Source organism: Pezoporus wallicus, unplaced genomic scaffold (assembly GCF_028554395.1).
Source record: "Pezoporus wallicus isolate ANWC-B61680 ecotype Strahan unplaced genomic scaffold, APGP_CSIRO_Pwel_v1 scaffold_6446, whole genome shotgun sequence".
NCBI classification, from domain to species: Eukaryota; Metazoa; Chordata; class Aves; order Psittaciformes; family Psittacidae; genus Pezoporus; species Pezoporus wallicus.
Genome location: NW_026636264.1, coordinates 2,487,767 through 2,505,770, shown reverse-complemented (window position 1 = coordinate 2,505,770; position 18,004 = coordinate 2,487,767). Strand labels below are relative to the sequence as shown.

The following is an 18,004-nucleotide window of genomic DNA, read 5'->3' as shown; positions in this document are numbered from 1 at the left end:
TACAAATGAGGACCAAAGCACCTATGGCGCTGGAAGCTGTTCCGCATGTAATGACTGCAAGTGAAGCACAGGCTAAAAGAGTTTGTTTGCTCTAGTGAGCATTGCTTTGTAGTATTTTTCTCCTTGAATGAAGCTGCAGTTTGACAATTCACATGTTTCAGCAACAGTATTAATTTAAGAAGTTCTTGACTTCAATCCTTGTTCCATCTCTTAGGCCATAGTGACGGCCAGTGGATTATGCTGTGAGCCAGGGAATGAAACTGACTTTACAGAAAGAAATCAGACTCACAAAAGCGTGGAACACAGCTACCTACATAAAGCTGTGGAATGGATGGCCTCACCCAGCCAGAGGAGATAGAAATAAACTTGGGTTTGCTTAACCTAAAAAGACTAGCACTGAGTGGTAATTTAATTATCTATAATGCATCATGGGGTTAAGGTTCAAAAGAAAAAAGAACCCCTATTTTAGGTAATGTGAAACATTGGCACAAGAGCAAGTACGTTTAAATAGATTAATTTTAGGCAGGGTATCAGAAGAGTTTTCAAGCAACAAAGGAGATACTGTGCCACCATTTTCCGATGTGAGCAGTGGTTAGAAATTATTTCAAACTGAGCAGGAAAAGTGTGTAACAGGTCTACATTTTAAGTCTGTATTTCCTGCTAAAATTGGAGCTTTTAGAACATATATGATCACACAGCCATGAAATGCTAAAGACAAGTGCTAAGCCATTAAGTATCACCTTAGTAGAGGATACATATCCTTAAAAATACATTACAAGACATTATTACACAAGACATTACAAACACACAAACTCGGGTGAGCTGTGGTAATAAATACAAGCATTTTTACAACAGTACAACTAAGCAGATACTCTTCTTCCTCCTTACAGCAGTACTGGATATAAAGTATAGGGACTGCCCTCCTGAAATGAACATTTATGTTAGCTGCAGAAAAAAGAGACTGAATTGAAATGTGAATCAAATTTTAAGTAGGCTTTTTACATTTCTCAAAGTTGGTGAAAATGAAAAGCAAACAATAGATGGCTTTCTTTTACAGAAAGAGTTAAGTCATTTATTGTGCCCATTGTTCTTTTAAATTGACCATACTGGTTTTAAAGCCCTTCTTACTTTTTCAGCAGCAGACTGCCTTTACCACCATACACACTGCAAAAAATGTTAGTCTTTTCTGCTTAACAGTTGCTCTCTTTTGCCAATTCCAACAAAGCCAGAGAAGCAGATGACATTTTTGAAGGTTAGGTTTTATATTTTTCCCGCCAGAAAGTGACAGTGAAACAGAAGTGAGCTCTTACATTCTCTACCACCAAAAAATCCACAGAGAAGAAATACCTATGTCAGGGTGTGGGTGACTGTTTAGTTGTCAGACACAGTAAATAAATACAGTCCCAATGGAAAAGTAGATGCCCATCCACATGAGACAAAATGACTAATTTTAGTATTCTCTATTATAAGAATCTGCTCTGTCAGGCTTGCAATGGTTTGGATCCAGTCCACAGTTAAGAACACACATATCTTGCTGTTCCCCAGGAAAAACAAAACCAAAAAAAACTTTGTAGAGGAACAAAAAAAAGACAAAAGTCATCTGTTTTCTGGAACTGACAGTTTCTCTGGTCGGATACGTGACTTACTAAGTGCTTGCCAATACCAATGCAGCAGCAAGACTCCATTGCCCAGTAGTTCCATAGGTACTGGCAGAAAGGACATACATTCAAGGCCTGAAAAGGTGGCTACCACCTGAGAAAAACAGCTGTATGATTCTGAAGACTTCAAACATCAGCTCTTCTGAAAGACAACTGAAATAGTTTGAACAAAGGCAAATGGCAGCTGTCTTGTCCATGTTTTATATTCAAATTCTATACAAGAAGCCCATTTTTTAATTTTTATTAAGCCAGGTAGGACTGCAGCTCTTGGTGAACAAAGTCCCAGGATACTCCAGTCAGAAATATACCTATATATATATATCTATAGATATATCTATAGATATATGTATATATACACTGATAACCAAGAACAGCCAATTAGGATGCATTTGGACCTAGTAATATTGTTGAACTACCTTACACATGGAAAGAAGCAAGGCAGGATTTGTTGGAAAACACTGTATCTTTTGTTATCTATGGCTGAAAAATCCTTATGCTTTCAGCTGCACAGCTGCACAAGGCTTTTCCAGGTCTGAGAGGAAAGATATTTAACTAAAGATGTAGTCAGCAGAATGTCTAGGTGCTCACCAGCTTTATGGATGGTGGCGTGAGGACCAGAGCTCTCTGGTGGATGGGACAATGTTGGAAGATTGGTTTGATTATGGAGAGTTGGCTCTTGGCTATTCTCTGCAACAGTGATGCTGGTAAGCCCAAGAGAGGGCACTACCATGTAGGCAGGTGCCTCTAACAAGAGAAACTTGCATGTTTTCCACATGGAAAAGTCTTTGAGCTCAGGATTTACTTTTGTTTCATAGTAGACCAGCAAGGCTACTGAGTGTAATCTGTGCTATAACCCACTGCAGGTGCAGGGCTGAGGAGTGAAAAAAAGTGAGCATAAAATGGGTAGTTTCTCCCTTAGGAAATCAATGCCAGTGTTTTCTAAACAGGGAGCAGCAGAACTTCTCGAAGATCTCCCTGGAGACCCCCAGCCATTTGCAAGTAAGGACAGCCCTTCTCATCTACCAATGCATGCACAGCTTGCCTGCTGCTACTGCCTAGAAGGAAAGTGATTGATCCTCAACAGTTCTACCTTAGATATTTTCTTAAAAAAAAACATAATGTAACATTTCTTAGAGAATATGCATGAGAAAAACAAAAAAAGCACAAAAAAGAATAAATTGTATGACTAACATAATAAAAATTCAGTGCTGGCCTAAGGCAAAGCACAGAACCATCAACTGAGTTACGAACAACAAAAAATGTGAGGCTAGAACACATATTAGATTTTGGCAGGAGCCTGACCTGCGCTCCTGGCACCTGCTGTCGTCCAGTGAGCGCCCGCCAGATCCCCATCAGTTCTAAATGTCTGAACATAACCCAAGGAATTTTGAAAACAGACTGTACTTCTTAGGTACAAACCAATACCTGCCTGTGGTTAAGGACATATGTTGCAAGAAATTAAAATACATTTAAGAGTGAAAAAAAATCAGAGTCTGATTTTCACGCTACATCTGTTAAGACTTAATTGTCAGTTAAGCAGGATGTTTCAGAACTGATTAAGCTCCACTGAATTTATTAAAAAAAATAATACTGAAGTAATCTGTCAAAAAAGTATTCAGAACCCATGGTGGAAAAAATCCCAGAGATGTTTTCTGTGGTATGCTGACAGTATGTTACAAATGTAGTTGAAATAGTGTGTGATGTTCTACAAAAAGAAAATATCTTTACAAATAGGAAAAATATTCGGAGAACAAGAATGATTGCACGAGTTCTTGAAATTTGATCATATGTATAAACGAAAGAAAAGTGACTTCTGTGTTAAGTATTTTAAATATCATGGTAGCCTGTCACAAAACTGGAATACTTGACTAAAGCAGAAACTGTTGCAAGACTTCTGAAATTCCAAGACAGCCGATGTTTATACAAGCAGACTCCCGCTATTAATAACCAGATCTTTCCATTACTTGTACTACAAATATTCTGTATGCGCACAATATATTTTCATTTGTTTCAAAGAATCTGTTTTCCATTCAGATGCCATTAAATAACCAATAACTTTCACACTTTAAGTAACTAAATCCTTCAAGATGTGTGTTGAGACCACTTGCCTCTTGCTCACCACTCTGCAGAAGCCTGACCAGCTTTATTAATGGTACTATTTTTGTGCTGGGTTTTAAAAATTTGCTTTCATTCATTGAGAAGCTGCGATATATCTTCTCATTAACAACTGTTTTTCAGAAAGCTAAATAGCTAGTATTGTATTTTCAAAACATAACATCATGTGAAAGTTTTTACCTAAACAGTAAGCACTGCAGTCAATCGAGATAAGAACTCTGATTCTGTGTCTCCAGTTAGTCAGCAACGCCACAAAGGGAAAAATAAGAATTAATCACAACAAAGCCATAAGCTTATTACAACCTTAGTGTTGCCTCATGCAGACATAGCCACAAAGATATAAATGTAATGAATACAATGTCAGTATAATTTTAAGGATCAAAGGTATATTTTCCTGTTTGACCTTATAAGGAATATGTCCCAGGTACTTTCAGCAGTGGTTCAAGGCATGGAAATGAAACAGGAGTAAAAAAAGGACACCTTCTCCCTGTGCAATGATATGCTAAAACCTGCTTCTTCTTAAGTGACGGCTGTAAGCCAGCTCTTGCCTAACACATCTGCTCTAATTGCAGTACCTCATGCATCTACTTTTTGGACTCTCAAGTTTTTCTGAAAAATGAAAGCAAACAAGTGAGTCAGTGCAGTGGCCAGAGGTTAATGGACCAAAAAAGCAGCCTGGCCAACACACCAGATTTGATTGCTGCAGGGAGGAATACCCCATTTCCCCTAAAGAATCCCATCTCTGATTCTGTTATGTAGTACCTTGTGATGCAACCACTACAAAAATGTATTAGTCTTTGTTTTAATTTCACAACAAAGCTTATGCCCAAACATACATACACATTATCAAGATCACAGGAACTTAAGTATTTCTACTGTTTCTAGATAAAGAACTATTTTCCTTCAAATAAATTTTTAGATATACCAATCCCATGAAAATCGTTGGTGTTGCATTAGAGAGCCCATGTTAAGTTGTCAGTGTTAATGCATTATCGCAAAGGAGAAAAGAAGAAAAAAACCCACCCTTACTTATATTATTTACCAGCAATTGGCTGAGGTACAATATTTTATCCAAAATGATCTAGTATTTTACATAGAACACGAACTTTAATGTTGTATTTGAACACCTAAGGGAAAGTAAAAGGCAATATGTATACAATATATTACTTTGAAAACTTTCTCAGGGTTGTGGCAGGACTTCCTAATACTGCTCTGGTGACGAAGGACAGCTGAAGATGAAAATTTCACAGTATTGGCTAGTTACAGAAGCAGAAATTTTCAGCAATCTCCTTATCTTTGCTTATGCACAAATCTCTCATTACTTTCCTCCACCCACAACCCCACTTTAAGAAATGAGTAAACAACAATGACTAAGAAGCTTTGGCTAGAAATGGCTGATTTGTTTCATCTTTCTAGAACGCAGAAGAGATTTATATCATGACCTTAAATCACCACCTTGCTTCTTTGCCTTTGCTATACCTTCCATCTAGCCTTGGTCAAGGGTCACCTCTGTCCTGCATATCCCAGCTTGTGGAAATTACTGTGTCTGGAGGAGATGAGCAACACCACCGCATCAGTGTTAAAAAATACTAAATACAGAGATAAAGAGAAAATGATCTCTTTGTTAATGCATCAGAAATTCAGGAGAATTCAGCTCATGGCATTCAGTTCCCAGGTATGCCAATGGCTCTCCATACAGCATTTTAATCCTCACTTCCTGTATGGAGCTTCACCAGTTACACAAGCTTAAATCTTAGTTTTTGACTCTGAATCCTCATGCATGACTCCTATCAGTCTGATTAGTTATTGTATATGAAATTCAGGTCAAAATGAAGACACTGAATTTTAGGCATCTGAACTCCCACTAGAGGCAAAAACTCAAGATCCAGAAACAGAAAGACTGAACAGACTCAGCTTGTTCCGAAATGCTGATTTACTGGCTGGATCCTCTCAGCTCTCCAGACCCCACTGACTGCACCAGCACTTATCTTTACTAAGGATAATGGAGAACTCAATCTTCTAGCCACTGCAGCCTTGCACTCTATCCTTTCTGCAGATTCATTCAGTCATGATCACGCTGATACTACGACATGAAGCCACACATCATATCAGACCTGCAAACATACCACAAACTTGTTCCAACCATGTTTTCACAGAAAGCTTAACCAACTCAGTTTCTTCCCAGCAAACTTACAATACTCTAACTCTCACAGACAGGACTCTACTGTGGAAATACTGCCTCTGGCAGCTTAGTTCTATGGAACACGGGAAAATCTGTTTTACTGCAGATAAAGGAGTGGTTTGGGATGTGAAGGTGTTATGATACATTAAATCTGTACTGAGGATATACAGAAGGATCACGATCTTTATTTACCAGGTATTAACTGTTATCAGACAAGCTAACCTGAACATTTGTCTTCTACTTGAAACAGGAAGGTATTTCTGTAGTAGAATAATCTTTTCCGGTAGAATGAACATAAGCATACTCCAGATTTACTGTACTGCAAAATCTTCATTTTCTGACGGATTCCTGTAGTCCTTTTCAAAATTTAATGTAGGTTTTCTTATATGTTCTACAACAACAGCATACCAGCAACACTTCCATGGAGAAGCTCTAACACAGTATTAGTTACATAATCTGGAATATGAGCCTAAGCATGTGCAACTGTTTAAAACATAAGTTTTAAATGAAGCTGGAAGTGTCTTCTAAAAATACTCCTGCATTGAAATGAAAATTCAGTGTAAGTCAGCTGAGCTTTACCCTTACACCTATAATCACAGAATCATAGAATGGTTTAGGTTAGAAGGAACCTGAAAGATCATCTCGTTCTGACCCTTCACAGTATCACAGTATGCTAGAGATTGGAAGGGACCTCGAAAGATCATCTAGTCCAATCCCCCTGCCGGAGCAGGAACACCTAGATAATGTTACACAGGAATGTCTCCAGGGAAGGAGACTCCACAACCTCCCTGGGCAGCCTGTTCCAGTGTTCCGTCACCCTCACTGAGAAGAAGTTTCTTCTCAAGTTTAAGTGGAATCTCTTGTGTTCCAGTTTGTACTCATTACCCCTTGTCCTATCATTGTTTGCCACTGAGTACAGCCTGGCTCCATCCTCGTGACACTCCCCCTTTATATATTTATAGACACTTATAAGGTCACCCCTCAGTCTCCTCTTCTCTAAACTATAGAGCCCCAGCTCCCTCAGTCTTTCCTCATAAGGGAGATGCTCCACTCCCTTAATCATCTTTGTTGCCCTGCGCTGGACTCTCTCCAGCAGCTCCCTGTCCTTCTTGAACTGAGGGGCCCAGAACTGGACACAATATTCCAGATGGGGTCTCACCAGGGCAGAGTAGAGGGGAAGGAGGACCTCTCTCGACCTACTAACCACCCCCTTCTAATACACCCCAGGATGCCATTGGCCTTCTTAGCCACAAGGGCACAGTGTTGGCTCATGGTCATCCTGTCGTCCACTAGGACCCCCAGGTCCCTCTCCCCTTCTGCCACGGGTAGGATGCTAGAACTTCCAATGCAACACAGCACGTTTGTATTATTCTTATTAGATATTACTAGACATTGTGAAGTTTTTACATCATGATAAGAACAGTAACAGAAAAGAGTTTTCCACTAACCTATTGTTGCATCAGACATGGCAGGGGGGTTGGAACTTGATGATCTTAAGGTCCTTTCCAACCCTAACTATTCTATGATTCTATGATGATTTACATGAATATCTCGCAGACTGTTTCAGGTGTTTCGTACAAGCACAAATCCTGTGCTATGCTACTACATCTCATTTATTGTCTGCCACTGTTTATAAAGAGGTGGTTACTTCCTTCCATGAAATAACTAACGGCAATAGAATTAGGCAAATACTTACAAAAGTAATCAAATGTGAAATACTGCATCTAAAAGCAAGCACTTTTTTTTTTTGATGGTGCTTTTCTGTCTTTATAAGAGCCCTTTGCTTTGTCAATATGCAGAACAAAGTAAGTCTGTCAGGAAACCCTGCATTTGTTATCAGCTCATTCTCCTTAGATGTCAGCACTGTAAATATTTTTCTTCATTATCATCCTGACAGTAAATAACTTTGCAGGTGTGATTTAATCAAGAGGAGTGCCAAGATTTCACAATTTTTGGCCTACCTTAAGTAAAAGGAGTAATAGAGAGACCCATGCACCAGGAAACAAATGAGCAAAACTAGTGAACTGAAGTCTATCAAGCAGGGTTCATGATCACTTGGGCTGGATGGCAGCTGATGTATTTGCACTACAGTTCAACTGTTTTCTTATCTGGGAAGTGTTCTATAATAAATCATAATTTATTACATGTTTTGCAACCTTGTCAAAGGGCACGCCTAAGATTTTTGCTTCTGTAATAAATTCCAACCAAGTGTGTACAGGAATTCACTTGACAATCTAGACATAGCTAAAATATTTTGGTATTTTCTAACGTCAGCATTTTTGATCCAGCACCAACAACTTATCTGGTTTACACAACACTGCATTTACTTTCTTCTACATTTAATTATGCTTAAGAACTAACAGGAGATTTCAAAGTAATTCTCCAATGACAAGCAATAGTAAGCAAAACAATCCCAAGGGGGCTGGACAAAGGCCTCAATTTCCAACCTGTAACTTCTTCTCAACCCCCCTTTTCACTTGGCTTTTTCCCCTTTGGAAGTGTTTATCTCTGAACAGGAACAAAGGAGCAGAATGTTGTGATCAACCTCAGCAATATTTCTTGGTGTACACAGCTAAATTGCTCCTGAGGCTGATCATATGTCCCTGCCTATTATCTGTAAAAAAAGCAGAAGCAAAACCTCAGAACAGCCCTAAGCCTTCCATATTATTATATACAACAACCACTGGCAAACTCCAAGCAAACAGCTATGAAGATGAATTATTATTGCCAAAGTGCTTCAAATTTTCCCAAGAGTTTTGCGTATTTTTTTTATTAGCGATTAATAAAAAATAGGTAGCAAATAACCAAATCATTGCAGATTTAACTTCAGCATTACAAGACTCACCATTTGTATGCAGTTACCACGTGTTAAAATTGCATCTCAGTATGCCAGTATGCAAAGGGCTTTCTAGTATTAGTGTTGGCATGCCCGTTTTCATTTCTAAAACCACTGTTCAGGGTGAAAGGGAATTAATTTTACTATATAAGCAGGAAGTTTCCCAAAATAATTGATGCTTTGCTATGAAATTCACCACCTTCATCTACTCTAAATATACCTGGACAGACACTTGAGATAGGTCTGTTCATTTTCCTTGTATGAAACGCTTCTAAACAAAATGTTCAAACCACTGACTTTAAAATACCTAAACAATCTTATTCTCTGCTAACAAAAGCTTTGAGTGTTTGCAGTTACAAGAAAACCTAAAATCCCTAGAAATGTCACTTGAAGAGAATTGTTTACTGTTGGGTTTATGCTACTGCCTGTAGAATCCACATCAATGATGGTTAAGCAAATGTTTAGGAGCATTAGATTATATTTTTCTTATGAACTGTCTACGGTGCTATTGTTGTAAGCCTGATCTCAATTTGAAATTCTAAATAGGCATTAATGCAAAGATTTTTTTTTCTTCATGTGTTTTTTTTTTCATTTTTTTTTTATATTTAATGCTGTTTTCTGCTCATATTATCAAAGTACCTGAAATTAACTTGGCTGCATTACAAATAAACCTTACCTCCATACCACTTCATTAAAAATCTGCACTGTTATACTTGGAGTAATCAATTAATATGTATGAACTGCTAAGACTGAAAAACACTTATTTCTCTAACCTTGCTTTCACAGACAACTGTCTGAAACCCACACCTTCAAAACTGAGAATTTCAGCATTCACTGTCTTTCACTGTTTCAGACTGGAAAACCTAAAAGAAAACCTCTTCTAGGTTTTTAACTTAATGACCTAAGATTTGAAGGAGAAATAACTCTTTTTGTTAGCCATATATTAAAAAAAAAAAGTTATTTTGAGAGTCTCCATGACTCTCAAGGTCATAAAGTCCTAAGGATTTACATTCAGCTTTGTATAATATTAGAAGTTGTGTGTCAGCAGTGAAGCCATGTATCCTTATCACCTACAGATTTTTGGCAGACACAAAAAAAACTTTTCTTGTTTCCTGTTCTTTGACCACTTGCAACTCAGTGAACTCTACTCTGCCCCAAGTTTCCCAGAGGCTTGAATCAAAGTGCATTAAGTCTCTTTCCTTCTCCCTGTCTCACTAGCCTTTCCACAGTACCTTGAATTCCTTTCTGTATTTCCTGTTCAGCACTCCCATATGACTTGGACATTTGCTGCTAGCTGGGCAGAACATCCCAGACTATGAATGGCTTTTGCTAGACAAAGTGCTGCCCTGGTCAGTATGTGCAGACTGCAGCATGTAATGATTAAAGTTGGGATTTATCCCTCTTTCCCACAGCAGAGGTACTAAGACATTATTTGTTCTCTGAACGACAACCCTCTTGGAAATCTGGAAAATTTAAATTTTGTAAAGCAAAAAATTCTTTGGAAAGCTATGAAAGCCAATTTTTTGGAGGAAAAGAGAACAACCACCTAGGGCACTTCTTATTTGTGTGCTGGTCTTATCTTCTCCTCATAAAGCATGCTTTTAGAAGTACTTTTTTAAGAACGTGCATACAATTTTGATTTGTTCTTAGTTAGGTTTTGCATAAACCAAAGGAAATTTGAAACCAGAAACCTAGAGCTGAGCTCAATGCTTCATTACACTCATTCAAGTCACTGCCATCACTGCTTCTTCTAAGAAATAAGGTCACAGAGTATTTATTGGTGAAGTGGATAGACAGTTAATGGGGCCAGGAATGGTATGAACACTATTATATTACACTCCTACTATATTCTGTGGCATGTAAGTAATTGAGGAACTACATACTGATCAGACATGCAAATTATGCAGAGATGTAATTTCATTCATCAAGTCACCAGATTTCTAAATCATCAGCATAAATTCACTGGTGTAAAGGGTGGTGATGCCTGTAAGAATCCATACATACAACATTTATGAACTGGCTTCTGTTGATTTATGTCAAATAAAGGATCTTATCCCAGTGACTGGCAAATTACATCTTGAAGGGGACCTGCAAGTTTCTTTTCCTTCACAAACACAAAGATGAGAAAACCACTTACGTTCAACTTGATCAAACATTACCGACAACAAGAAATCTCTTGGTGTCATGTAATACTCTCCTTCATATTCCAATGATGCAAAACGCATGAAGCGATGCTTCCGAAGAGACAGTCTTTCATCCATTTCCACATGAATGGCATCTTCCTTCTGAAACAGAAAAAAACATCCATGCAGAAAGATGGCTGCATTTGTAGACCAACTCTGTAATTAGAAGGAATCCTATACCTGATCTTGATTAACTTCAGTATTTTGTGGGTAGCCACAAGAAGAGACTACCAAGAATTAAAGCTTTTACAGCACAATTTAATGAATGACGTTTAAATTTGGCTTCACTGAGAGCATGCCTTAACAACACAGCTGAGCTAAATTAACGGCTTGCTGTCACCAAAGGCTGCCCTTAGCTCTTATTCCCTCGCTCTTGGCCATATGGTCCTGCACCCTCTCCTTTGCCAGCTGTACTACTTGTCGCAGTCTAGCTAAATTCAATTAAAGCCAAATTCAGTTTGTTAACTCAACAGAAAACTGAACCGACCAAACAGCAAACAGTATTTTGCCAGATTAGCGACTGGTTCAGCAAAGGTTGAAAATGTGGTCTGCATGATAACTCCTGAAGTCATTTATCAAGATGTGGAGCAACTCCTAAGATGGGAGAATAACGAGTTTAAGTATAGGCCTACCTTCCAGAGAAGTCAGAAAAAACAGGAAAAGCAATGAAAACACCAACAAGTCACAGATTTCATCACCAAACCCAAAGCTGATTTCTCAAGCAAACAAAAATCTTCCAACTTCCATCCCCCCCTTTAAATATTGAGATTCATGATCAAAATTACACAAGTTGACAACATTCTGATGAGTAGTAACAGTTAGTGGCAGCAAGAGAGGACACAGACATGGTGAAATATTTTCTTAGGATTTCAGAGACGGTAAGTGAAAACAGGAAACCAAGACACTTTAAAATTCAGAACATCCTGTGCATATTTGAACAAGGAACAATTTTACCACCAGCAGCATCACTCAATTTTAGGACTGCTCAAAGATGTGAGAAAGTGAAGAAAAAGCAAGAAAATCCAAGACTATGAACCAAAATTCCAACTTGAACATACTTGAAACAAGTCAGTAAATACCAAGATGGATCTGTGGCTAGGTCAGTGCCTGTGACATTACTCGATGTGTGATGCAGGTGAGCAGGTATAGCCTAGGGCATGGCCTACTGAGGTGCTGCATCACATCTTCCAGCAAAAAATCACTGTTTATGCAATTTTCAGTTTCTGGATCATTCCTATGGACTGCCTGGCATTAGAGCAACCCAGCATAGTGCTGGTGTATGCTGCATTTTGCACACTGGCACACTCCTGAGACAGGCTCCTAGTTACACTCAGACCAGCTGCAGGCGCAGCTAGGGTCTCACTATGAGATGTTAAAACACAGGGCTTGCTGTGCTGTGTTTATGGGGTGAGTGGTGGTAGACAGACAGGCAGACAGTATATGGATGAACAAGGGGGGAGACCAGGGGGAACACCTCTCTTGGTTTTACTGCAGTCAGCACTGGTATAGCAACATGCAAGATAAGAGGCACCAGCTGCATGGGAGGTTGTTAGGAAAATTGGGGATGTGCACAGATACTTGTAAATATAGCAGGTAATGGTTTGTATGAACACATCCAGGAAGTGGGCAAGACAGAAGGGAATGAGACTGAACCGCTTAAAAGCTGTGACTGGATTTCTGACACCTGAGTAAAACTCAGTTGCTTTTCCTCCAGGATGGGGACTGCTAACTCTGCCTCCTCTGCTGAGTTTGAACAACTGCAAAATCAAGCATTAGCAGTTACATTTCCTCCACTCAGCCAACAACATGACAGGACTTTGGTATGAAGTGGCAAAGATAGAGGGGGAGCTAGCTGATACGATGAACATATAAGCTGTTTTGGGATGATAGCTTCTAGCTCTCAGACAGGGCTCTGAAGTTAAAATAGAAAACACCAGGTTTAGTGTCAGGCTGATGAGGCAGAGCAAAGGACTTGTACTGATATAGGCAGCCCCAGATAATGGCACCTGGTGTAGTCTAACAGTAACAACCAACTTTTTCAAAGTGAAGGACTCTTGGAACTTGAGAGTGGACCACAAGCTGCGCCCAATAACCAGTCCATTGAAGAAACAGGAAAAACAGTTCACCGGACAATGAGACATCAGAGAAGAGGATGAAGCATTTCAATTTTGTGTCATTAGGTTTCCTTTTTTTCTACTCACCGTGGTCCCTAACTGGATATGGGGACCATATGTTTGTACAGTTCGGGGATCTCAAGAAAAAGGGTACAACTGGAAGACCTACAGCCACAGCCTGGATACAATTATTACCATACTACTTTATACTATATTATACTTAATTATAGTTCTAAATAGAAGGCTGCAACTTGCCATTTAATCCTACACCTTGCACGTTTCTGCTAGCATCAGCCACTTACTAAAACAGTAATATTCTGATATGCAAGGAGAATGAGGGCTACTTACAAGCATCTGAAGCCAAGGTTTGCTTTGTTTTAGATATGACCACTTTGTATCAATAGCACTGCCTTAAGCTTCTTATACAGTATGGAGCTTCATCATGGCCTACACACAAGCTGCCCTGCTGCTGTTCTGTGATTCAGATCCGTATGTTCTGGAAAACACTGTTTAAAAATAAATGTAATGTAATGAGATCTTTAGCTTTATTCTTTTTAAAACTTTGGGGGACAAGTGATTCTGTAATTGCTTAGTTAACAAGATTCAACAAATGTTGCAGATATCATATGAATAGTTCATAGTTGGTGGGTATTAACATGCAGTATTCTTATTAAAATCATCTCTTTCTCCTAACAACAGGAACAATTTTTGCCCTACAGTAAATTCAGAAGAAATGGAAAACTGCTTCACAGTTGTCCCTTAACTAAAATTAAGGAATGAAAAACAACCTTTCTGCACAAACACAAAATAAAATATTTAGACAAAAAGTAAAGAGCTAATCTTACAATGTCTTCAAACCAACTGGATTTTCAAGTTTCTTAAGTCTTGCAGAATTTGTCTGAATTCCGTCTAAAGCTAAACTTGTGACTGTGACTGATACCAAAGTACTGAATTCCAGCAATCCACAATTTTAACTGAAATAGATAGATACAAGTTCACATTTTAACTCTGAAGACTGCCCTGTGTTTGGAAAAGAATGTATTGCCACCAGAATTACAATAACGTGTGACTCATCAAGCTCCTTTCATTTCATGAAACTAGCATCCCTGATTTGCAGAACAGCCGCAGGAATATGGGTCACCTCTTACGAAAGGCAGCTTCAAATATTAGCACAAATGAGATAAGCAAACCTTATGGGATGAAATGCATCAGCTGTGCCATCTCCTACTTTGTTTTCAAAGCTTTTGCAAAATTTCCAATGTCCTGTCACTGTATATGAAAAAAGCTCAGTGTCCACTAAAAGCGCCCTGGTTCCTGCACACCAGCATGAGCTCAGCCAGGGCTGCGCTAGAGCTCAGCTGTTCACGAGTAACTGCTTACTACTTCTAAGCAATGTATGGCCTCAGACTGAAAATTCATGGCATTCCAATGGCTGTAAAACTACTTATACCAGCTACAAAACCATTTATACCAGCTACCTGCCATAAAGATGGCAGGTACCTTTATTTCTGTTTTCCCACCATGTTTTAGTGTGGTTACTGTGACAGTCTCTACAGCATACTCCAAGTATGTTAGTGATAAAGGAAAAAAATCAGAACCAAACAAAACCCACTGTGCAACAATCAGAAGTGCAGAAGTATAACACAAAAGCAATTACCCCATATCTCACATTTTACACTTTAATTTATGGAGGTCTGCATAAGGCAGACCCCAGTGAAGGACTGTGAAACATGTACAGGCAAAATAAAAAGCCTATCAAAATATTTTAAAAATGCTTAATAACTTTCACGCCTTGACAGTTATGAGAAAAAAGGCTGAAACTTCCCCAATTGGCTGTACATTCTGCCCAAAACCTATGACAAAAAAAAAACCTGAAAGTTTTCACAAAGATCCTTTCTACTAGAGAGCATCTGGAAGCTGAGCAAGCTGGGCTTTTGCAATCTGGAATAAAAAACCTTCACAGGGACCTAATAGCAACCCGCCAGTGCCTACGGGGAAGTTATGATAATGACTGAGCTGAGTTCTCCATTGGAGCTCAACAAGCACCTCCATTAAACACAGTTAATCCAGGCCCCCTTTGTAATGAGCGGTGAGAACAGCAGTTCAGGAATGTAATTACAGGGACTTTCTTTAGCTGTCTAGACAGACCATCCAGAAGATGCAGGGAGGGATAAAGCACCATGAAAAAAGGCTGATGTTCCTTCACACCAAAGACATCTGCACAATTCTATTGCATAAGAGAATGAAAATCTGGGCAAATATAACTGTAGAGTAGAAGGTGAAGGAAAAGAGGTGGTGGCAGAGGTATTATATGATTTGGCCAGACCAGAAAGTGTGTAAGGAATATGGAGATTCTACTGTCCAGAGTGGAGGCAGGTACCATCAGTGATCACATACTCAAATAACACATCATGATGATGTCAGGCCTTTCAATTGACATATTTTTCACAACATTTTCCTAAACCAACAATAATACTGTTCAGTTTGGTTTAATATGAATTAAGGACTTCAACCTGCTACACTTGGCATCAGAGGCTAGAAGTTCACAATCAAGTTTATGACACCAAAAGTGATGACTTTTCAGGTGTAAGCCATATAATTCATAATTTGTCAAAAATATTCAATACAATTATTTGTGCAATTTTAATTAAATTGCATGTAGCTGGACATTTGGCCTTTAAATGCACTGATGATCTTATGCTTGCTTTTCATAATTTCTTCTTAAACATACTGCCAGCATTTAATAAAGCTCTGAGTGACATCTTTCTCATTTTCAGTCATCACACTTTCATTAGTCGCATTGCCAAATATGACCCTTATACAGCCTCTGTTCTTCTCTGTTTCACCTCACAAACCCACTCTCATAATCTAAATAAACAATATGAGCATAACACTTCGCTATGATTATTCTCCAATGCAAAAAATAATTTCAGAGGGTGTTCTGAAGCATAATTACCAGACTCTTTGCTTTCACTATATCACTTTTTTCCACCAAATTGTTTGTTGTTTCTAGACTGTTTGCCAGTGATCAAGTTATTCCTGAAACTATGGTTTAGAACAGTCCCTATTCCTGAGCAAAAGCAGATGTACTATCTCACAAAAGAGGACATGGGCATCCTGAAGCACGTATAGGCCACGTCATGTGGCTAAGTTTAAAATGTAGATGGGTCTACAACAGCAGCTTACGTGCTTGTTTAAAAGCTGTATCCCTTTCCTTCACTATTCTCTTCACTGATATGTATCTCTCCATGTCTTTAGCACTGAAAACAGCTGGTAAAGGATGGAAATATATAGGAAGACATAGAGAGCTATGAATTTCTGAAAGTAGATTAGAAACATAACTCTCATTTGTTCTGAGAAGGGATAAATGACTGAGTAACTATTCTAATCACATTCCAAATGCCTAACCAAAGGCTGAATAAAAATTATGTTTTGAAGAAAAGGCTGATTCAATCACTTAAGATTGATCTTCTTTTAAAGTACAAACCTAAAGCATTCACTGGGGACCAAATTCTCTCCCAGCATTTCAGTATCATTCCCACTCAATTAAGTCCTGACTAATTTCCAAGTACTTTTTCCTGAGTCATCCAAGAAGTCCTTCAGATAAAAAAGATTTGACTTTCCTGATGTTTCTAAAAACACTGTCATAGCTCATTTTGCTCATAAAAACGCATGCACAGGACAAAAAGCAAAGTTTACCTCTTTTATTCTATTCCACAAAATGAGCATCAAGTAAAGACAGGTATACTGTAGGAAACAATTATGCACTTAAGGCTGGACTCCAGGTATTAAGGTATGTGTAATCTAACATCTCAGCAGTTTCCAACAGTGAAAACTCAAAGTAAGCAGGATACAAAAATTCAAATTTACTGAGAGGTAACGTGTGAGAGGAATCTATTACTATGGCTTGCATGAGATTCTTAAAGCATAATTTCAAATTACTCTGAGATTCACTTGGGTTTATTGTTGTCTTTAACAGTGCCATGCAAGAAGAAATCAAACCACACAACAGAGCTATGCTGCATTAATGTTAAGGCTTGTGCTGAAATTCCATCCTTAACTTGTTGTATTGCGTGTGGGTACAGCTGGGGCTTCAAACGCTAGGTATTCCCACATGCTCCCCCACACAACCCGGTGAATTAAGAAGGAAGTTTCAGCATTAATTTGGAATTTAGTTGCCTTTGTAGTTTTATGTCAAGCCTCCAGTGCCAAATTGATAATATCCATGGTAAAGTTATCATAGTTGATGGCAAATTAGAATTGAATGACATGAAAACAGCTCTAGAAGGATGTTTTCCTCTGCAGTTGACATGGCAAGGGATCAGGGGATAAGCAACCGCTGGCGTCTCTAAGCATTACTGAAGACTATTGTTTCCTTTTTGGCTTCCTGCACTGAGAGATGCATAAGGGCAACAACATTATGTCTTACAATTAATTTTCAGCTTGATGTAATGAATCTGTTTATCAGTCTCGAAATTTAGGATGCTAATAACGAATTCATGGTGTTCAGTATTTGGCTTTGATCTTTTGGGCATGAAAAATAGCAAGCTAAAGCCAAGTAAAATCTTTATATTCAGTGTAACTCTTTTTTTTTTTTTAATTAATAAAAACTAAGGGTTGCATAAACAAAGTCTTGATAACCCTTACCTGAGATTTCTCTGACAATGCTGATCCCTGTGATCTGATCTTGGTGACACTGCTAAGCAAATTTTGCATCCAGTCAAAATGTAAGTACTTGTATACAAACTCAAATATTTGCAGTTAATTATGAATCAGAAATGACTTAAAATACACATACACACTTTACCATTCCGTTAAAATTTTGTCTTCCACTTTTGTTCATTTTACTTTTTATGCCTTTGCACAGAATCTGGTGTTTTGATCTTAATTTTTTTTCTGCTTATAGTCTACATTTT

General features: G+C 38.4%; 1 protein-coding gene across 2 annotated transcripts in view; it reads right to left on the bottom strand.

Moving 5' to 3' along the window:
• MICU2 (mitochondrial calcium uptake 2) overlaps positions 1-18,004 on the bottom strand; it is a 139,986-nt gene that overhangs the window by 49,037 nt on the left and 72,945 nt on the right. For both annotated transcript variants that reach the window (XM_057399638.1, XM_057399639.1), the window contains exon 2: positions 10,929-11,076. In XM_057399638.1, coding sequence (XP_057255621.1) covers positions 10,929-11,076 — 148 coding nt within the window. The remainder of the gene's footprint in view (positions 1-10,928; positions 11,077-18,004) is intronic.